The 21,552-nt window shown below is 48.9% G+C and overlaps 2 protein-coding genes across 5 annotated transcripts in view; one reads left to right on the top strand and one right to left on the bottom strand.

Annotated features, from left to right (window-relative positions):
• The window catches only part of TMEM184B (transmembrane protein 184B), a 30,544-nt gene extending 13,662 nt beyond the window's left edge, over positions 1–16,882 (top strand). For 2 of the 3 annotated variants that reach the window (XM_041481370.1, XM_041481368.1), the window contains 8 exons: positions 1,718–1,883; positions 5,117–5,207; positions 5,751–5,826; positions 8,953–9,044; positions 9,332–9,501; positions 11,447–11,641; positions 12,523–12,546; positions 13,587–16,882. In XM_041481370.1, the coding sequence (XP_041337304.1) occupies positions 1,718–1,883; positions 5,117–5,207; positions 5,751–5,826; positions 8,953–9,044; positions 9,332–9,501; positions 11,447–11,641; positions 12,523–12,546; positions 13,587–13,828 (1,056 nt within the window). In that variant the 3' untranslated portion in view covers positions 13,829–16,882. The remainder of the gene's footprint in view (positions 1–1,717; positions 1,884–5,116; positions 5,208–5,750; positions 5,827–8,952; positions 9,045–9,331; positions 9,502–11,446; positions 11,642–12,522; positions 12,547–13,586) is intronic. The other variant, XM_041481369.1, reaches the window with a different exon arrangement.
• Positions 16,883–17,850: 968 nt separating this feature from the next.
• Positions 17,851–21,509, bottom strand: MAFF (MAF bZIP transcription factor F). Of its 2 annotated transcripts, none has more exons than XM_041481643.1 (3): positions 21,118–21,509; positions 19,947–20,003; positions 17,851–19,865 (listed from the first exon to the last, which is right to left on the bottom strand). In XM_041481643.1, the coding sequence occupies exons 2-3, from the start codon at positions 19,980–19,982 to the stop codon at positions 19,452–19,454; spliced, it is 450 nt and encodes a 149-aa protein (XP_041337577.1). In that variant the 5' UTR covers positions 19,983–20,003; positions 21,118–21,509; the 3' UTR covers positions 17,851–19,451. The 2 variants fall into 2 exon arrangements, with proteins under 2 accessions (XP_041337577.1, XP_041337578.1); XM_041481644.1 differs by having other exon boundaries at positions 19,947–20,000.
• Between the last annotated feature and the right edge of the window lie 43 nt (positions 21,510–21,552).

Raw genomic sequence — 21,552 nt, 5'->3', positions numbered from 1 at the left:
AAAATGGATTAGTCACAGATGAATAAGAGTAACACCTGCAGTTTCACCAGCTTGGGTAACAATTACAAGTGCCATGGATCCTCCTGTCAAATTGATCACCTGCTGAGGGTAGGAAGAAATTTTCCTCTGCAGTATAACATTGCACAGCTAGGCATTAATGCCCTTCTCTGAAGAAACCCATGGAGGTCAGTGAGAGACAGAGAAACACTGTTGATTGAAACACGCTGTTGTCCTCTTGCACGGCAGCAGTTCCTGTGCTCTCCTGGGCTCACGGATCACTGGGCTCTTTTGACATCCCAAGGGCAAAGCTTGGAGTCATCTGAACTCTGGTGTCAGCTGTCTGTGTGCTGGATGAGATGTGTCACTGGGATTGTCGCAAGGCAAAAATATCTCTGAGGTTTGTTAGCTTATTTTCAACCTGTTCTCCTCAGGAAATGAGCTTTTTGTGAGCTCCTCACGGGTTAAGAAGAGGAATCGGAAGTATTTTTGAGCATTTCATAGGGAAAGGAAATAGAAGTATTTTTGAGCCCTTCAGTCAGTTTTGACCAGGGAGAAACAAGCAACAGACAGCTGGGGAGGCACAAGCCCCTCTCCCTTACAGTGGCAAGATGAGAGAGTATATTTTTTTAGTCTCTGGAGAATCCTCACAGCACCCCAAAATGCAGGGTGAAGCTTCAAACAAATGCTTGTACCACTTCAGGCAGCAGAATCAGTCAGTGGTGAGGAACATTTGTAATCAGCTGGCTGTTACTAATTCCAGCAGCTGGGACAGCAGCTTAGTGAGAATTGCTGTACAGAGGCCTTGCCTCTCCTGACTCCGTGGTCAGGAGAGCGTACCCACAAACAGTGCTGAAGCTCTGCCTGTGTTATTAGGGCATTGCAGGCGTTGTGCTCACCTTCAAGGTGTGCTTGTGGTCAATACCTTTTTGGGGAGGTGGGCATTCTGTAAAAAAGCATCTTAGGTGTGGGATTTAATGATGGTTAGGGAACTGTGAGTGGTGGGAGTGGGAAGGGTGGGGATGCTGTGCTCCCCCCAGCCAGTGACTTAGAGGGATTGGCATGTGTGCAGTCAGACAGAACAAACTGTGTGGTTCCTTTGAGCACACTGCATGAGCTCAGTGCTCCCTTGATGGCTGACCCTTTGTGGTTGTGCTGTCACCCATGGGCAGAATAACACCTTTTGAGCAGATGGGCCTTGGCTTATCAGCTTTGGGATGTGCTGTGAAGGGCTCTCTTAGGTTGTTTCAGGTGAAAGTCTCGAAAGCATCCAAAACAGCCAAAAGAGTGAGTGTTTACAACGAGCATGAACTTAAGTGTGCACACCTTCCCTTTTCAGAGAAAAACAGTGTTATGAATCTTAGCTACTTGAAAGAGGATAGCAGGAATGTAGAACTGATGACTGGAAAAAACAGGTATGAACAAAAAGATTGTGGGCAAGGTGATGTAAAAATAAATCAATTCCCTATAAGAAGCTAGATTAGAAATGCCTTCATTTTCTCTTCCCTCTCCTTCCCCCTGTCTGCCAGCCAAGGGTTGCTCTATCAGTGCCATACGATAACAGTGATTTATCTTTTGTGTTCATCACCTTGAGGCTGCTGGAGGCAATCGACAGGTGATTACCGAGTTTGTTTTTCCTGGCCCAATTGACTCTCCAGTTGTACTTTGTCCTCTCTGCTCCATATACCGCTGATCCCGGTCTCCCCTCTCCATCTCTCAGATCTACATGCATCTGCGCTGCTACAGCTGCCCAAACGAACAGCGCTACATCGTTCGGATCCTCTTCATTGTGCCCATTTATGCCTTTGACTCATGGCTCAGTCTCCTGTTCTTCACCAATGACCAGTACTATGTTTACTTCGGCACAGTGCGGGACTGCTATGAAGGTAAGGAGGAGTCAGACAGAAAATGGGGGGGTGGGAAGTCTCTGCCCTGAGAGAACTTTATTTAAGGTTGGAAACAGCATTTCTGGAGAGAGCATCGCTGTCACCTACTGAATGGTGTGCCTAGCTGGATGACCATGGCTTGGTTAGTGACTGAAAATCATAGAATGGTAGGATGGTTTGTCTCAGGATGGACCTTTGAAGATGATCTAGTGCAGCACCCCTGCCATGGGTTGGGACATCTTTCACTAGATCAGGTTGCTTAAAGCCCTGTCCAACTTGACCCTCTCTCTCACTGGCCTCTGAGCGTAAGCCTTCCCTCCAGGGCTCTGTAGAGACTAAGTTTATGGTTTTCTGGTGTCCTCTGCTTCAGGAAGGTAAAAGCTTTTGGTGAACCCAAAAAATCTGATGGTATCTGGGTGCTAGTGAGGTATTGCTTAGCTCCTGTCTCTTCTAACAGCACTTAGCAGACAGACACTGCTTTGTCCTGTGTTCCTGGTGCAGCTTGTTAGCAGTGTATCCTTCTGGTCCCATCCTGTGGCCACTTGTGTGCTTGCACAGGGTAGCACAGTGGCCACGTGCTGGGGCTGGTGAAGTGTAAAGTGCTTTGGAGTCCTGTAGAAGAGAGGGTGCCATGTTCAGGATGAGCACCTGCTTGGTTTTGGTTATCTGCTGCAGTGATGTAATACCACTAGCACTGTATGTGAGGGAAATAGCTACTTTCCTGTAAATGCTCTTGTAACTTCCCTCCTGGTCTCATCCTGTAAGAAGCCTCTACCCACTCAGCAGGAGATACTGCACTCTAGCAGTGTCTTTTTGAGGACAATTTCTCACCTCACCGTGATTAATTTCTCATCAAATCCTAAATCATTGGTGCAGTTGTTTTTGGTGGGATCTGCATTGCGGAGAGTTGCCCCTGGCCATGTGAACAAGTCAATCAGCTGAAGAGACCAGCAGGCCTTCCTTCACGTCCACAACAATGCTCTGGATGCAGCAGCAGATGGCAAATGCATGCACATGATGCAAGAAAGCATCTTTGTTTGGGGCCTGGGTTTTTCTCTTTCCCCGCCCTGTGCATGTGTATAGGTCCAGCAGGAAGCCTGCTGCTCTCCTAGCAACAGCCACTATCCCTTTGCCTCTCTTGCCCTGGGAGTTTGCAAGCATTTGAGCATCTGCTCAGGAGGCTGCCCGTGCTCCAGTGTTCACATCAGCATATTGGCTTGTGTGAGAAAACTACAAGTGGAGGTGAAGACACCTTTGGAAAGCAGGTTCTCTCCCTCACTTTTTCTGGGAATTGCTTCAAAACGACCTTTTTGTCTCTTGCCATCCACCTTCTTCATTTTTTGAAAGGTTTTACATTGCAAAGTGGGCTATTAGGGACTGGAGGAAGACCCTACAAATAAATTTTGAAAGCTGTCTTAAGCCATTTGTGGACTGTATTTTGTAGTGTGTGTTAGGAGGAGCCTGTTCTGGTTTTACTCTTTCATGTCGATGCCTCTGTACCAAGCAGGGTGTCAGAAACACTGACACAAGTAGGGTTTCTTTGGGGTTTTTTTGATGCTGATATCATGAATACCATCTGATGGATGAGAATGGGAGAAGAGTTCTTTGCTGGTGTGATGAGCTTTGCTAGCTAGCACTTCTTTTGGGGGGTGAATGGGCAGATATTTCTCCCTTTTGTTTTGTTTTGTTTTCTTCCTCTGATGTCATCTTTTCCCTAGTGCTTGGAGAATGGGCAGCTGGTATTGTAATGACCACATCAGAGGGCAGGGGTCACTGGAGGACAATAGGAAAAGCTTAGCTTTTCTTCCTCTGGGTGCTGTCAGCTAAGTTGCAGGAAAATTGAAGGCAAAAGGGGTTACCACAGTTACTTAAATAAGTTTTCTGTGGTTGGTGTTTTCTGTCCTAATTAAAGCTTTGGCAAAATTATTACTGTGTGAACTTCGTTCAATAATAAGGATTACAGATAGAATAACAATATCCCAATTACATACATAGAAGCATGTATACCACTGGCTTTTATGTGCCATAGCAGTCTTGCCAGCTAGACACGTCTACAAGCCATAAGTACAGTGTTTTGAGACTATAAGTGTTTTGGGGACTGTGGGGTATCTCTTTGCCAGGGCATAGTTTAGATGCTTATAGAAGAATTTGTCTGACTTTGGAAAATCATTCATGTGGAAAAATTGGCTGCTTGGGGAGATCAGCTTCTCAGTGTTGTACATTATTAAGTTTCTGTTCTTATTTTAAAGTTCCTTGAGACTGCTGTTTCTATCCCAGTTATTTGGGGCAAAAAGCAGGATTTGGGTGTTGTCATTCCAGGGAATGCCCAGACACAGGTGACTATAGACTGTAATGTTGCAAGAAGGGTCATCTGGTCTGTCATTTTGCCCCAGGGCTGTCTGTGTCAAATGCAGAAGTACAATCCTTGCCCTAAAAAATCTCACAACTTTGAGGGTCCAACAGCAATTATAACAAGTCAAGAGAGTGGCAGACAGGGTGTATACAGGTTCACTTCATGCACATTTAGGTGAGTTTGGATCCCATGAAAAGGAGATACATCAGTAGTTATGGGGAACTGAAATGGGGCAGAGTGTTAGTGGTCAGTCTGTAACAGGTTTCTGGGGAAGGCGGAAAAGAGGTGGCCTAAGGAGGAGTTTATTCAGCACACAAGAAATTTCATCTTTTTGAGAACATGAAGCACAAAGCCTGTTTTGCAAAAGCCCCTACAGGACATGAAAACAGAGTCTCACTGATTGTTATAAACTCTCCGTTTCTCTAACTCTTATGTCTATAGTCTGGTTACCTGGCACAGACAAACTGTGTTGATCAGCTAAAAGATTAAATACAGGAGATAACATGGCTGATGGATCAGAGATACCTTTTCCAGATTATTTAGTACCAGTGTAATGTCCTGGAATAATGCACAGGAGCCCTGTAAAGAATGACATCTTACAGATGTCAAATAAAACAGAAACTGACCACAGTTTTAAATGGTTATGTGACCCTTTTGGCATGAGTCATGGAACTGGCCTGGGACCTTGGCCAAAGTCCCATTCAGATAGTCTTGTGAGTGCTGAGGTAGGATGATAAATGCAGTGAAAATCTGGAGTGCTTTGAAGAGAAAGGTGCTGCATAAGCAGTCCCTGCTAATGTTTGGTCTATTGCCTGTACTTTTGGTCCTTGCACCTGTTTTGAAGTTGGTTGTCATTTTACTGTGATTGATGTCTTTGCAGCCTTTGTAATATACAACTTTCTCAGCCTCTGCTATGAGTACTTGGGAGGGGAGAGCTCCATCATGTCTGAGATCAGAGGGAAACCAATTGAGTGAGTATTTATTGTGCTTACAGCATGACGCTGTCCTCCTTCTGTGCCCATCTACTATTTCTCTATCCCTGTCCTGAAAAACTGTGTCAGGTGGCAAATGTCTGCTGGAGCTGGGCAGCGTGGATGATGATGATGATGATTTACCAGTACCTTGCTCTGAGACAGATCAGGCTGATCACATCCTCTTAGGCAAGCTGGACTGATTCACAGTTTTTCTGGACACCTGCCTGTTCCTTTGTTTATTTTCTTACTCCCTTCTCTTCATTTAAATCTTTTCTGTCTTCAGTTGATTGTGTGTGACTCCTCTAGGATCTGTATTTCTCCCCATGCTATTCCGTGACAGGAAAAAAAATTGGAGTGTATAGTCAGGATGTTGTTTTAGACACATCTCTAGAAGAGGGTATGGCCATAACTGCAGTCACTGTTGGAGAAAGCACCAGTCCTGCAACTTTGCTACAGAGAGGTAGATGAAGAGAGTAGGAATCTTGCACTCTTGCCCAAATCTTGCTTGTGAACTCTGTCATCTTGTGTTGGTTCTTTCAGGTCCAGCTGTGTGTATGGGACTTGCTGTCTGTGGGGAAAGACATATTCAATTGGATTTCTGAGATTCTGCAAACAGGTATGGGCTGGGACATTCTGCAGAAATTAAGTGTGTGGTGGTGGCAATGGTGCTTTTTGCTGCTGAATTTCTGAGATCTTTGTGGGGAGGAGGCTCTAATAGTATTTTGAGAGGCCTGCAGACTGCTGAGAAGAGAAGGTGTTACAGGGTTGGTTTGGTGTTAGGAGTGATTTAAATATGCTAAGAATGATTTTAACATATTCTACCCAACCCCACATCAGGAAGGCCTTAGTTTAAGACATGAGTTATCTCCTGGAACTAATGTTAATCCTAAGAAGAAACTCTTTTCCTTTCTGGATTACAGAGGTCTCAGCTCCAAGAAATTGATGTCTGTGTTGTGTCGCAGACACCCCACAGTTGTGTAAGAGCCTCCTGAATTCCCAGTGCTGCTGTTGTGGTTTGGAGCTGAGGAGGGGTGGAGGTTAAGCATGACACACTGGTTTGTAGGAGGAACTGAGTGTTGCTCACCATGTGTGTCTGTCTGTGCTGAACTGGGCATGTCGAGGGCGGCTGAATGGGGGAGGCCTAAACCTCTCTGCAGCCCTTGGCTGCTCACTGCAGGTCAGTCACCTCTGGCTGCCATGAAACAGCAGGTGAATTTCAAGGCTTTGCTCACTTGCTGAAATGGACACAGAAGCTTTCTATGGAGTCAGTGTGAAGCAGGTCTGGTTCTTTGAAAGGGCTCAGGTCATTGTAATTTCAGTCAGCAGGTCTAGATATCTGCCCTGTCTTCTCCTGAACATCATGGCCCGTCTTCTGTGTTTTAGCAATATGCAGGAACATTAAAAGTACAGTGTAGCCTCGTGGTAATATCTGGTGTTAAGCTGTGCTGCACAAGTGGCCATTTTCAAAGGACCACTTCTTTTCTATTTGTCCCTGCCCCATACAGCTTTTCTGTTTTCTTGCCTCATACTTTTCTTTTCTAGTCTGAACCCAGTATGTTGCTTCAGCTGTTTCTCATGGGTTTCATCTGGACACCCTTTGGTTGATTCACTGCATTACCTATTCTCATTGCTCCTAATGTTATTTTTTACCTTTTAAATATATTGTAAGCAGATGTAACACCCATGGAAGTGAATGAATACTGGTGAAATAATTTCCCTTAGACTTTTTGCTTCTCATGTCCCACAGCCTCTTGCAGCTGTCACCACATGGGTTGCACATGTGTGTGTTTGGAAAGTTTGTTCACAACAGTGAAGACTAGAAGCACACCTTGGGGTATGGGGAAGGTGTGTTTTTTCTGCTGGCCTCCACAAATCCCAGCTCATTTTTTTTGGTAGATTTTTTATTTTCCTTTTGCTGATATCTGGCAGCAATTTTTCTTTTCATGCCTGCCCTTTGCTAGCTGCTATGTCTGCTGTGGAGGTTGTGAGGGAGGTGTATTGCGAAGAGATGCTTAAATACTTCCATCCTTCTTGGCTTGAACTTAAATATTGTCTTGATGAGAAATTGTTGATGCTGAGGTTCACTTTCTGGTACTTCTAGACTTTCAGGATTTTTGGGGAAGACCTTTTAAGGTAAATTCCTGGGAAGGCTGATGCAAAAGGACAACAGAACAAATGCCAGTGCTGACCTGTGCAGTATCCACCATGGTGATGATCAGGAAGAGGAATGTGCTGAAAGGATCACTTTGCCCTTTTTAGCCCTGTTCTTAGTATCTCCAGCACTTCTGTTACCTCCCATCACCACCTGCCCATTTTCTGCTCTTTCTGGTCCCTTTCATCCTGAAGGAATCTGTGTGTTACAAAATTTTTTTTCTTACTGCCTTCGCACTGTTCCCCCCCAACTTTTCTCACGCAGGTGCCTGTTGTGGGTCAGTCAGTCTGCCTGTGCTGCCTGTGGACCTCCAGCAGTGTGGTGGTGTGCTGCTGTCTGTGGTGTGAAATACAAACAGCTCGTTTCCTTAAAGATGTCTTGATCAAGATTCTTTGCTGGGCCTCTGTCTGATGACCCTCACACATGGGTCACACACCATCCATGTGCTTCCCATATGCTACCACAGCTTCTAGGGAAGCAGCTAAAAATAGTGGTGGTTTGGATTGCAGGGAAATGGTTAAAATGTCCCCAGATCGGAAGGAGGGGAAGCTCAGAGGATGGAGTTGTTTACCAATTAGCTTGACCTTTTCCAGTTCACATATTTAAAGTGACTCACTAACTGGCATGTGCTGGGGTTTTTAATCTCCTTGAAGTCTTATGACCACTAACAAATTGCATCGTATCCAAAGCAATTATTACTGTTTGGTTTTACCTTCTTTCCATACATAGCCCTCCCCACATGCACATGGGTCAGCACCTACCCAGGCTCTTCCAGCCTCTTCAGGGAGACACAGGTCACATCTCTTCAGGGAGACATTTTTAAGGCCATAAGTGTTTCCTTTTTCTAGGACTTTGAAGTTCAACATCTGCAGAAAGTAGAGGAATGCGGTGGCTTTGAGAGAACATTCAGTCCCAATAGGAGCAGTAGTTTATATGGGCAGAATGGATAGAGCTGATCCCAAGTGCCACAGAATCTTTGGGGAGATTCAGTAAAGGTCATGTGGATGACAGAATAGCTCTTAACTTGTGTGTGGCAACACACATTGCTGTGTTTACAAAACGCCTGAATGTTGTGGTGGTTGTCAAAAGTTCCTCCTGGAGCAGTGGGGTTCCCCTCTAATCCAGGGGACTTTTTTGCCTAACTTTGTAACAGCTATGGACTGGGGTTTGCTTTCCTTCCTTTAACAGTATGTCTCTATTAAACTTGCTGTGTCTGTGCCATAGCACAGTGTGAGATTTTTTGGTTTTCATACCGTTACAGTGCATAAATGTGCTGCAGCACAGCCCTTGAAAAGTAGCTCTGGAAGAGTGGGGATGAGCAGCTTCTAGGAACAACCCTATAGAGCGGTTTTTCTTCCCATTCTGGACAAGTAGATAGCACATGTACATCTTCTGAAACTCCTTCATCTCCTTTTGGGTGCTGCAGTCCCCAGGCACAATCAATTAGCAAGTGGCAGGGTCAGACATCTTGTTGGGGCTGGATTGTGTTGCCTTGCTGAGTGGTCCCAGTGGACACTCCATTGTGATGCTGTTGGCAGCTTGTCCTCTTGCACCACCTGCCTTCTCATTCCTATCCTCTCATTCCTGTAGGCTACCCTGCAGTTCTGTGTGGTGAAGCCCCTCATGGCGATCAGCACAGTCATCCTTCAGGCCTTTGGCAAGTACCAGGATGGTGACTTTGAGTAAGTTTATTTATTTAGCATGCAAGATTTGGCTGCCCTTTCTCTGCCTGGCTTTGCTTATTGTCTGTGTGTGTGCTGGGAAAAGATGGGAGTACACAGGTTGATGTGCATGAGAAAAGAAGGCAGAGGTAGCCCTCCTTTAGTTTCATGTTTATTTTACCTTGGTTTGAGTGTGGGAGTGGGACAGAGAAGCAGGAAGGAAATGGACTTCTGGAACTTTCCATTGGCAGTGGCAAGGGGAAAACACGCTGAAGTTTCAGGCATTCATATATATCTTCTCTTTTCAGTGTAACCAGTGGCTACCTCTATGTGACGATCATCTACAACATCTCTGTCAGCCTGGCACTGTATGCCCTCTTCCTTTTCTACTTCGCCACACGTGAGCTGCTCAGTCCCTATAGCCCAGTCCTCAAGTTCTTCATGGTGAAGTCTGTCATCTTCCTGTCCTTCTGGCAAGGTGAGCTGCTTTTCCCTTCCCTTGGTAGGCACAAAGAGCTCTCTGCAGGGGCTCAGACACAAGAGTTGATAGAACAGATGTTGATTAATAGACAAAATGTCATTCTGTATTCCATTTGGTTTATAGTCATTCATTGCTTTTCTCTGGGAAAGCTGTTTTGCTCGGTTTAATTTTTGTTTGTATGCTCCTGAATCATTATCCCTGTGTGTGTGCACAAGAACATGTATTTGGCAAAATCAGCTGATAGGGTGAAGAGTTCTCTGCATTCCTGAAACAATCATAAAGCACAAGCTGCCAACATTTTATCTGCATGCTGCCATTTTATTGATTAAAGTGACACATCTAAAAAGTTTGAGTGCTTTTTTTAGTGCTCTATAAATAAAATTTTAATGGTATGTCTGGTGTATGGGAAGGAGCAAGCTGGCTGGATGCAGTGTGTACTGCCACAGAACTCTGCTGGGAAGAGAACGCTCAGAATTCATACACATGAAGCAGAGGCACAGTCAGAAAGTTGAAATTCCACCTAAGCTTAGTGCTTCTGACTAATTGGCTCTAAGCATTTCCCTGTTCAATGCCCTACTTAGGTTTACTGAGTTGCACTTCAAAGACTAATTGAGTAGGAACTTAGGTGGAATTCAGGCTGTTGGAGTATAGCCCATCCTCCCTGTTTACAGACAAACTAATAAGCTGTCTGGTTTATCATCTTCAGGCATCTGGTCACACACTTTGTCTTCTCTGAAATTCTTCAGCCACTGAGCTGTGGATAGGGAGAAACCTCTTTCTTACAGTGACGTGTCAAAGACACTAATATGCTTAAATGAAAAGTTCTGTTACTTCAGTTTTTGTTCTAGCTAGTGCAAGTGCTGATGTGCAAAATGTGGAATATGTCAAAATTTTCTTAAGAAAGGATGTTTTTTGGTGTTTGATCTTTGTATGCTTTCAACTCTGATCAACAAGAAAAGAGGTTTATTCTGTGAAACAGGAGCTAGCAAACAAGCTCCGAGTGATGTTCAGGTGTTGGAAAAACAAATTATTTGACAGTGGAACTGCCTTGTTAGGGTTTAGGGATCAATGTTTTTCAGTGACCTCAGGGGAATTTAACAAAGCTTGGGAAGGTGGATGTACCACAGACAGTGGACACAAAGGATGCAGAATTTACAAGCCACAAAGACATTTGGCAGAGCCCCCAAGGTAAGGAAGAAACGAATAAAGACAGCTCAGCAAGCGTGCTGGATCAGCTGCAAGGGAGGAAAAGGTAATTCTGGCAGGGGAGATCATGGCCACTGACACGAGAAACCACCGAGTCAAAAGGAGAGAGAGACTGAGCATGCAGACTAATTAGCATGAGCAGGGAGAGGGTCGTTAACCAATAGAAGACAGAATACTAATTAAAAAGAGAATTAGGTAATTTTTAGCCAAGGAACATTAGTGGCTTTATTTGGTAAAATGTATAAATGCAAAAAGCTTTGATAGTCATCATGCTGGCATTGTGGATTTGCCAGCCAGCACCCCTTCCTATCCAGAACTGTAAATAAGCCAAATACCTTGACTCTTTGTGTGAATTGACCTCTTGCACACTGTGTGAAAGAACCTATTTTGGGACAACACTGAGATCACAGGATTGCTTACAGAAATATCTGACTCCTCTTACCCTTTTAGACTTAATCAAGTCCTACAGCAGTTAGTTCCACAGTTTTTGTGTCAGTTGAGGATAGAAGAGGGTCAGTGTTTGAACATTCTTTGCCTAAATGTATTTGTCTCATTTTATTCTTCCTTTCTCTTTTGTACAAGTGACCATAGGTGTGTGTTTGTAGCCCACTCTGTAGCTCCTGTGGTGAGTGGGCTTGTGTCTAGGACATAGAGCACAAACAGCTATTCCCATTCTTTGCAGTTACTGTGAGACCATGTTTTCTGCACATTTACATGAGCTTATTACTTTGTTTAGGGATGCTGTTGGCCATCTTGGAAAAGTGTGGTGCCATCCCCAAAATCCACTCTGCTAATGTGTCTGTGGGTGAAGGCACAGTGGCTGCTGGCTATCAAGACTTCATCATTTGTGTGGAGATGTTCTTTGCAGCCATCGCCCTGCGCCACGCCTTCACATACAAGGTGTATGTGGACAAGAGAATTGATGCCCAAGGTAGGAAGCATGCCAGTGCATATGGCTTTTCTCTTTGGTAGTGAGACTGGGTGGAGACTGGTCCCTCAGGCAGCCAGCACATTGATATGACTCCCAACCTGATATCTTGGAAAACGCCACATCCCCTCCTGTGTGGTGTCTGAACAGATTTATTGTGCAACAGCTCTCCAGGGCAGAAACCTTGCCTGAATTGCACTGTTCCCTTTTCTGTTCCCCAGTATGCCACCCACGACAACTTGTTGCAGACCTGAGGCCTGTAAGATGTTGCATTGTTTCGGTAGAATGGGTTTGTCCTTCTTCCTGTCTCCCCAAAGGGGAACTCCATTGCTCCAGATCGTGCAACAGACTGAAGGCAGGCGGGACAGGGTCTAAAACAGGCTCTGTTTTGAATCTGGCTTGGGAAGATGAGGCTGTGCTTTGGCAATATGTTTGTCACGGAGGAGGAGGATCTTCCTGTAATGACTTTGTGAGGGCTGGGCTGCTATAAGAAAGATTCTTATTTTGGGGAAGAGGAAGATGGATGTTATCTCTGGGAAAAGGGGGTTTTGTGCCTAGTCTATGCAGTGTTTTCCAAATAAAGGGATTCCTTCCTTCTGGGGGAGATCTGTGCCGAGGTGCTGGAACACAGCAACCCTTGGGCAATGTCAATGTAGGTGACCCCTCCATCTCAGCCAGCCCCAGAGGTTTTGGAAGAACAGTGGTTGCAGCGGGGGGAGATGAGATCTATGGGTGATGAAAGGGTAAACTACAGGTCAGTACAGTGGGGAATGTTTCTGTGGTGGGCCTTGTTCAGTTCTTGTTATTTCCTCTTTCTCTGTCTCTGTCTTTCTCTCCTCTTCCTTTTATCTCTCCCTTGCTTTGGCCACTGGTCCCTGATGCAGCTGTTCCATCATATGGGCCATACGGTAGGTACAGCATGCTTTGTGTGTTTGTCTCAGTTGGTTTTTAGCTGGGATGCTGTTCTCTCCTGATTCCCAGCCTGCCTACAACCTGCCCTGCCCCTTGTTCCCCTTTCCTTGACTCCACTGCCTCACACAGCTGCTTTAGGGTTGTCTGGATTACAAGTAGTGAAACAGCTGCGTGGGCATTAACGCATAGCTTTAGAGCATTTGTGTCAGAGCTCTGGGAATCTCTCTCCAAAGAGTTGCGTGGCTCTCAAGGGAGCTGCTCTCACCCCAGCCTCCCTTCACTTTTATGATTGCCGCAGATGATCAGCATACTTTGATACTCTAGGGAGCTCATCCCCAGAACTGAGCAGAAGCTCATCCCCAGAAGCCCACACTGGAAATGGAACCTAGAGGCCATGAGACATGGCAGCTCCTAGGAGACACCACTTCCCTCTGTGCTTAGCACTTGGGTGGTACATTGTCCATCTGCTGCTTTCTTCATGGTACCATCATGACACATGGGGTTGTTCTGCCTCTAGTACTGCCTGTTTCCCTCCTTTCCTTACTTTGTGCTGCTTTTTACTTGTATGATCTCTTTCCCGTGGGCATTTTGATACCACCTCGCAGTCTTAATTTCCAGTGAGTGGAATGGCAAATGCCATTTCTCCTATATTTTAGAATTTACTTAGTTTTTGTCTTCTGAAAGTGTTTAGAGGAGCACCTCCCACCTGACTTGTATTCATTGCACACCTAGGCCAGCACCAATAGTGTGCAGTGGAGGATGTCTCTGTGGGTGTATCCATTCTCACGGTATGTCCCCCATTTGGTGCTGTGGTGGATTCACTTGGCTCACAGTGTCTGGATTTAGAAGCACCACTGATAAAGCTGAGCACTATTTGTGTGTGTGACATTTCCTCAGCAGCTGCTTAAGGAAGTCTGTAACCCACCTTGTGCAGGATCTAGGACTGCATGTTCCCTGTTCTCCTTACCTTCCTATTAAGGGCTGTGGGGAAGGCAGCAGTGTTCTTTACTTGTCCCTTCCTGTCTTATCCAAACAGGTCGCTGTGCTCCCATGAAGAGCATCTCCAGCAGCCTCAAGGAGACCATGAATCCCCATGACATTGTCCAAGATGCGATCCACAACTTCTCTCCAGCCTACCAGCAGTACACCCAACAGTCGACACTGGAGCACGGGCCCCCCTGGCGCAACGGCAGCCACGTGATCTCGCGCTCCCACAGCTGCTCCGGTGCCCGTGACAACGAGAAGACCCTCTTGCTGAGCTCTGATGATGAATTCTAGGAGGGGAAACTGCCAGCACAGGCTGTCATGTTCCTTCTTTTTTTTTTTTTTTAATAATTTATTAATGCAGAAACACACAAGTCATATCACTTCCTAGAGAGTAAAGATTGCAGAAGTGAGCACTTCCCATTAGCTTTTGTGGGTACGGACACAATGAGCAATGCAGAGGTGGCAGAATGGCCAGGCCTCCATGCTCGAGCCCATTCCTTATGGCAGCAATCAAACTGAATTGATTCAAGGAAAGCTCCAGGGTTTGGGGCTCTGGCTTCCCACACCTGCCCAGCTTGGTGTGGAGTGTGACTGACTGGAGCCTAGAGTTGTAGCCAAAAATGGTTTTGGTTTTTTTCTAACAGGACAACCTGACTGCTTTCTATTTCTTTTCCTGAATGGTTGATTTAGGCACAGTTTTCTTTCTCTCCAGCTCCCTGGTACTAACATCTCTGTGATCCTTGGGAAATAGGATGGGGATGTAGCCATAAGCGTTCCTGAGGACCACACCAGAGACTGGTCTTTCTAAATAGCCATTGCCCTGAGTGCTAAGTAAGGAACATCTGTCCCTATCCTCCTGAGCACCTGGTTGTGAGTCCTGGAGTCATTGAGGGAGCGAAGGGGAAAAGGACAGAGCTTTCTGCGTGTTCCTTGGCTCCCTGCATCTCAAGTTGCTACAAAAGCTTGTTGAAGCTCAGTGGGGATGGAATTATATTTTCACAAGGGTGGAGTTTTTTAATCACCAGGTATCCAAGCTTCCCATCTCCCTGGCGTTCCTGTGGCAGGAAGCCTCCCTGGAGCATCTTTCTCCTGCTAACAAGACTGAGGACTGGCTATGATAGGTGGTGGAAGTTTGTAGAGCTCTGGCCCCTTCACCCCTCTTTGGGAAGGGAAGATATGTAAACACAAAATCAGTTTTTCTTCTTGTTTCCTATCCCCCAGCCTCACATCTGCCCCTGTTAGAGGTAGGTGCCAGAGCAGGTCCTGGTCTCTCACAGGCAGCTCTCCCCATGCTCATAATCACTGACTTCCCCTGAGCTACAGGAGTTTTACCCTTGGGCTGGAATATTCAGGAAGGAATGTTGCACACTCCTTTGTTTTTTATCTCTCTAGCTGTTCTGGGGCAGACTGGAGCAGACTTGAAACCTGACATGACCTGGCTGGTCAAATTTGTTTCTTTTATTTTCTCAGGCAGCAATTGCTGCTGCTGCTGCACATTTCACAGGCTCTGGTGCACCTGCAGTGCTATCAAGGGTGGAACCAGCATCCATGAAAGTGGGAGAAGCTTCCCCTTGCTTCTGTTGGGTTTTGGATGAACCCATGAGTACTTAGTGGAGCCAAAACAAAAGTGATCCCTCTGTAGATCTATCCAGGGACCAGGAAATGCCTCTTGCTTGCTTAAAATTATCTAGGAGAAAAGTAGGCAGCACACTCAAGTGCTGCAGCTCAGATGCTCCTACCTGCAAGCAGGAAGCAAAATTGAGACTGGAGCAAGCTGCTGCTGTTCAGCTGTAGTTTCTCCGCTCCTCTCCTGCTTTACGCCTCCCCTGCCGAGAGCAGACCTGTGTGATTCTGGATTGCTCCTTGCTGTCCTGCTAGGAGAACTGGAGTCTGGTTTCCTGCCTGGAGTTTACTTGTCCATTTGTTTCTTGATCCATTTTGCTTCTTCATTGAGTGTCTCAGAAGCAACAGTGAGTGAAGAGCACCTCATTTATTCAGCAAAGGCTTGAAGAGAGGCAGGTTTACACCCTGCTGTGAGCATTAGATAGGGAAAAGCTTAAGGATAGTGCCTCCTCCTGTACTGATGTTTCTGGGAGATAGTGAAGCAGGTGAGAGCAGCAGTACTGTTCAGGGAGCTGGAGGGAGAGTCAGTGGATCCAGCAGCTTCTCTGCTGCTGGATTTCCCCATTCACACACATCCTGCAAAGCCGTGCTGTTGGTTATTAATTTTCCTAAGTTTGTGACTGCTTAATTAGACATGCAAACACATTCTGCCAGGCTTTGTGTGGGCTTGGTGTAAAATTTCCTCATGCATAAGCTGCCTGGAAAGCAGGGCTGAAGGCTGAACAGACTTTGCTTCTGTTTTCTATGGCTTTGATTAATATTCCTTTAATGTGAGATACCGATGTTACTCTCTCTCACTTAGGAAAGTGGGACATGAGACATGATCCCATACTCCCCTTTCTTTGCATTTGCAGGCCTTGATGATGTCCCAGTATCACTTGGTGACTGCCCCCAATCTTTGTTGCATTTGGGTGGCTGGAATCTGTGTGATTGCCCCACTGAGCATGAAGGTGGTCCAGGCTTAGAGAAGCATGTCTTAGAACTTATTTTGAAATGTCTCCTGCATACATATATATATATAGATATATATATGTATATGTGTGTGTGTGTGTGTATATATATATATGCACTGTGCAGAGGATCTGGATTTTCTTAAAGCATCCTGTGTGTAATGGTTTCAAGTATAATTCTTTTGCACCAGCTGCCTTCAGAGGAGCCTGGTGAGCTAGTACCCAGCTGCCCTACTTTATAATTTTATAAATATATATGTTTTTTAACACCACACAAAATCATCCATCACTGAGCTTCCTGCTCTTCCTTGTGTCCGGCAAGTGCCAGAGCAAGCACTGGCTCTGAAGCCACTTTGTGTTGGAGGAACAAATATGAGATCCAGAGCTTGAGACCAAGAAGGCCAAGGCATCCATGGTCTTGTTGGTCTGCTCAAGGTAGCCCAGGACCCAGGAAATGTGCTGGTTCCAAGAGCAGACCCTTGGAGCTGCTCTCCCTCACCTGCTTCCGCTCTCCTTCCTTTTTTGTTTACTATGTAACATACCCATGGGATTTGTTTATTATTTTTCCATATAGAGTAGTTCTTTGTATATAAATGACTGAAAAAAAAAGTATGATAAATAAGACAGAGTCACCTAGTTTTGTACCTATTGTGTTTAACTGATGTGAGCTCAGCGACAAGCCGCTCTCTATTTTGGTCTTTGTGACGTTATACTCCGCAGAAATGAGCAAATATGATGACAAATAAAAAATATAGAGATAATATAGATTGTACTTAAGCTGCCTCTGTGTGGTGCTGTCTGGGTGACTTCTCTGAGTTTTTCCTCCTTGCGTGGACTGAGGCTTGGTGGGTCAGGATCTCTTGTCCTCTTCTCAGAAGGGAAGCTCCAGGTGTAGGAGCAGATAGAGAAGCATCACTGCAGCACCCTGGGCTGAGACACCACTGCTGGCCCAAGGCAGGAGTAAAACCCATGAGTCAAAAACCTGGAGTAGAGATGAAGCCTTCCTTAGGTGCTCACTGAAACGCTGATGGGAGGGAGGAGGCCCCAGCAAACAATGGCTTTGGGATTTCCTTCCATGAGCACTGTTTGGGGCTGGGGCCATTTGCAGTGGCAGAGGGAATGGGAATGTCAAACCCCCAAACCATCCTGAGTGTTGCAGCCTGCTGGGGACCTGGCCCACCTGGGAATTTGGAACATGCTCACCACTTCCAGCTCAGTTCTGAGGAAGGGTGGCTTTTCCACACAGGGAGGAGGTCTGGCTTCATCTCCCGATAAGGTGCCTTCCTCACTTCTTCCCCATCTCCTGCCCGTGAGTGGGCAGCTCACTGCTTTTTTCCTTGCTGTTCCCAGGTAAGGTGATAAGGTCACTCAACAGGGAAGCTTTTGGGCACAGATGCCCTGCACCTGCCTCTCCTGCACATGGTCCAAGGACAGCCTGGAGGGAATTTTTGAAGTGGAAAGCATTACCTTTCCCAGGAAAAGCTGATTCAGCACAGCTGCACTGCTCCTGAAAGCGAGTGCTTTGTGGGGTGGTATTCAGCATCACGCGTGCTTTTTTAGCCCTTTTCTCTCAGAGACTATAAATCTGGTTTTGTCCTAAAAAGCCATGAGCTATCCCCCATCCCATCTTTTTTGGGCACATTCTTGAGCATGTCCTGCAGCAAAGCCAGAGGGAGATAGAAAACCTGGTCTCAGACATCGCTCTGTCCCAAGTTCAAGAATGACCAAACACATTCCCGCTGTGGAAAAAAAAAAACAAAACAAAACTTGCTTTATTTGTAAAGTCTACAAAATACAGAGGAGTCAGGTAGGACACATACTGTAAGTCAGAAAATAAATAAGTTTTTTTTTTTGCTCTATATAAGTATAAGATAAAATGTGATTTGCATATATAAAATATAAAGTACGTCTCTGTACCAACATCCTGGCTGTGCCGAGAGGCGGAATGGCAAAGAGGACGTGAAAATAACTTATGTTCGTGCAATAAATAAACCCAAGAGGAGTCGGGGTGGGGGATGCCAACCACAGTGCCCCATCCAGGAGTGGCAGGCACCTCTACAGGGAAGAATGGAGGCTGCAGCCGAGGGCGGCTGGCGTGGCGATACCCGGGCAGGGGCAGAACGAAGGGGCGGGGGAATCATCTCCAACAGCAGATCCCGAGATGGACCTGCCTCCTGCTCCCTCCCCTGTGCTGCCTGCATTTAGCCAACCCAGCTCTTCTCCAGCCTTTCAGCCTGCTCAAGAGCCGGTTGTCCCACACCGGTGTCCAAGCTGGAGGAAAACCAAAGGGAGGAGCCTATCTGCCTGCCAGGCAGCTCCAAGGAACAGGGATGCTCTCCGCCCCTACTTCCCACCTCCTGCACCTCCACCCCTCTCTCCGCCTCCACATCTCTGACTCTGAGGGCTGGGAGCACCTTTCCATGGGCTTTGTAGGTGGTGGGGCACCAGGGAGGGCTTGGTGGGGCCATACAAGTTGGCCTGTTCTGAGCAAAACAGTGTTTATCTCTGCTCCAGCTGCCTCTGCTTCCTTCCTGCCGGTGCTGCTGCACTTCAGACACCCGGCCAGGCTGAGTGTCCCGTCAGCAGGAAGAGGCGTGAAGGATGTGCACGACAGAGAAAGATCAAACAGAACCACTGCTTCTCCCCTTAGTGGACAACAGCCTGGGCTGACCCACTCACATCTCCCAGCTCCCCCCTGCCCAATCACTGCCACCTCTGGGGTTCCCCAGCACCACAAGCTGCCACAGTGCTTTCCCATTCCATTCACCCTTACCAGGCACTAACACGCAGCCACTTTATCTCCCCCTCTGACCTGCTCACCTTCCCTTGCCATCTGCATCCCCAGGGATTTCAGACATGCTGCCACCTCCTCCCCGCTGTGGTCCTGGTTGTCTGCCCAATGCCGATACCCTTCTCGCATGCCTTCTTCCCCTACACTGCAAAACCCCTCTCTCCTTTTTTCCCTCTCTGGCACATGCTCCTGGGACTGCCTGGCCCACATATAGCTCTCCCATGCCCTCTCACAAAAAAGAGGCACCTGGCATTTTCCTACCAGCTTGGAGCTGTGGGATCCTTCCCCACTGTGTGGGTTCGCTCTCTCCTGTCTGCACACCCAAGAGGGGAGGGGGCTATGGGGGCCACCAGTGAGGTCCTGTTCTCCATCCAAGCACCCACATAGCAGCAGCCCTCCCTACCTGGGGGAGCTGGAGGTCAAGGAATGGGAGAAAGAGGATTTTGGGCACAGGTCCTGACAGGGAGGAGGTTGGGGAAGGGCTGGGAGGCAATTCACGGGGAAGGCACCCCGGGGCGGACTGTGTCCAGCCGGGGGACGGAGGCCAGCACTAGGAGTAGGCGGCCTGGTTGGTGCCGGACTTGACGATGGTGATGACGCTGGCCGTAGCCACCTTGGCGGGGGGCCCGTGAGTGGCCACGGTGCGGGCGAAGCCCTGCAGGGCCTCGTACTTGCCACGGAGGGTGTCGAGCTCCAGGCGCATGGCAGCGTTCTCCCGGGCCAGCTTGTCCACCTCCCACTCCAGCTCCATCTTCTGCTTCTGCAGCTCTTCCTTCTGGCAGACGCGCTTCACTCGGCAGCTGGCAGCATAACCGCGGTTCTTCAGCGTCCGGCGACGCTGCTTCAGCCTCGCCACCTCCTCCTTGGAGAGGCCCCGCAGGTGGTGGTTGAGTTCCCGCACTGACAGCCCCATCAGCTCCTCATCCGACAGCAGCGGAGTGTTCTCCCCCAGCTCCCGCTTCACCTGTTGGAGAGAGGGGTGCTTGCCTGAGACCCCCAAAACCAGCCCGCTGACTCCCAAACCCCTGTTCCCACTGGTGCTCACCTTCAAAGCCTTGCTGGAGAGCCCGTCTGCAGCCATCCTTTCCTCACTCCGGCCCTGCTGAGCAGCCAGGAGAAAAGTTGGTTACTGCCAGCCCCGTGTTCCCCACCTCAGCAGAGAGGACACCGGCCCTGCTGGTCCCCTGCCCGCTGCCCACATCCCCCCCACCCCGGGCCGCATGACTCATCCCACTCCTTTTGAAAAGTACACAGTAATAATATTAATAGCAATGATGACTGCAAGCAATAATAATAATAATGGGGCAAGGATGGACCTCCCACCCTCCTTCATCCCATCACGAGAGGGTTGGGATGCTGCTCTGCCCAGGGGACCCAAAATGCCCCAGCCGCCGGCTGGGAAGCCAAGCCTTCGCCGCGGGGAGGAAACACAGGCGAGATCCGCCCGGGGCTGGAGGGAAAGTAAAAGCAGCAGCCCCAGCGAGTGACACCGTGGCGGAGTCACCGAGCCGGGACCCGCGGGGAGGTGCCGCCCCACCGCCCGGCGAGAGCACCGCGGGTCCCGGCGCAGGGCTCGGGGGTCCCCGGGCTGCGGGGGCGGGCGAAGGGTCGCGGTCACGAAGCGCAGGCGGGTGAAGTGGCCGCCCCGTGATTCAGCAGCGCAGGGGTGAAAGTCACGGAAGCGGTGCCTGCCCCTCGCCACGGCCGGTCCCTCCCCGTGCCGGGCTTCGGAGGGTGAGGAGGGGTCCGGGACGCCGGACTGCAGCCCGGCAGCCTCTCCGCACCTCGGGGAACGCCGGTCTCGTTAGGAGAGCCCTCGGAGGGACGAGGGGTGCCGGGACGGGGCCGAGAGCGCCCCGAGAGGAATGAGGGGCTGGAGGGGGGCGGCGGGAAAGGTGGAGCCGGGCCGGCTGGAAGCTGATGCAATCCGGGCCGGGGATCCGCCGCCGGAGCCGAAGGAGCGGCGGCGGATCCCTCCAGGGCGGTGGCCGGGAATTGGAAAGGAAGAACCGACGGCCCCGAGCGCGGCTGGCCGGCCGCCCCCCTCGTCCCGTTCCCCCCAACCCTAGTCCTAGTCCCAGTCCCGGTCCCGATCCCCGCCTTCGGCGGCGGCAGGAGGCCTCCAGCCGGTGCCGGACCCCGCCGCCCCCTTCTCCCGGCCGCCCCGCGGGGCCGAGGCCGAGGCGGGAGCGGAGGGGCCGCTGGCCGGCGCTCACCTGGCGGCTGCGCTGCTCCCGCGGGGCCGCTGCCGGCTCGGGGCGTCGGGCGGCGCCTCCAAGCTCGCTCCCCGCGATTACTCACCCGCGGATTCTTTTCATTCATAAAAACACAGTCATGCGGTGACGTCACCCTCGCCACGCCCCCTCGCCGCCGCTGCCGCGCGGGGTGGCCGCTGCCCTTAAAGCGCCCGCTGCCTTTAAAGCGTCCCGCGGTGCCAGCCCGCCCCGAGCGCTGCCGGCGCACACCGCACACCGCGCTGTGAACGCGGCCGCGCTCCAACAGCGCTGGCTGGAACTCGGGTTCAGGGGTGGCGCACCACCGGTGACCGGCCCTGCCGCGGGAGCAGAACGCCCCACCGAAATGGGTCGCTACCGCTTTAAGAAGGGCGGCCCCACCCGCCGCCCCGCCCCTCGCAAAGATGGCGCCTTCCG

The sequence above is a fragment of the Pyrgilauda ruficollis genome, unplaced genomic scaffold (assembly GCF_017590135.1).
Source record: "Pyrgilauda ruficollis isolate IOZ18807 unplaced genomic scaffold, ASM1759013v1 scaffold56, whole genome shotgun sequence".
NCBI classification, from domain to species: Eukaryota; Metazoa; Chordata; class Aves; order Passeriformes; family Passeridae; genus Pyrgilauda; species Pyrgilauda ruficollis.
The sequence above is the reverse complement of the archived record's forward strand: the minus strand, read 5'-3'. Positions and strand labels throughout refer to the sequence as shown.

Excerpts from the sequence above, each read along its gene's own strand:
- MAFF (XM_041481643.1), bottom strand. The coding sequence starts at position 19,982 with ATGGCTGCAGACGGGCTCTCCAGCAAGGCTTTGAAG. Across the intron at positions 19,866-19,946 it reads TCTCCAGCAAGGCTTTGAAG|GTGAAGCGGGAGCTGGGGGA; the intron begins GTGAGCACCAGT and ends TCTCTCCAACAG.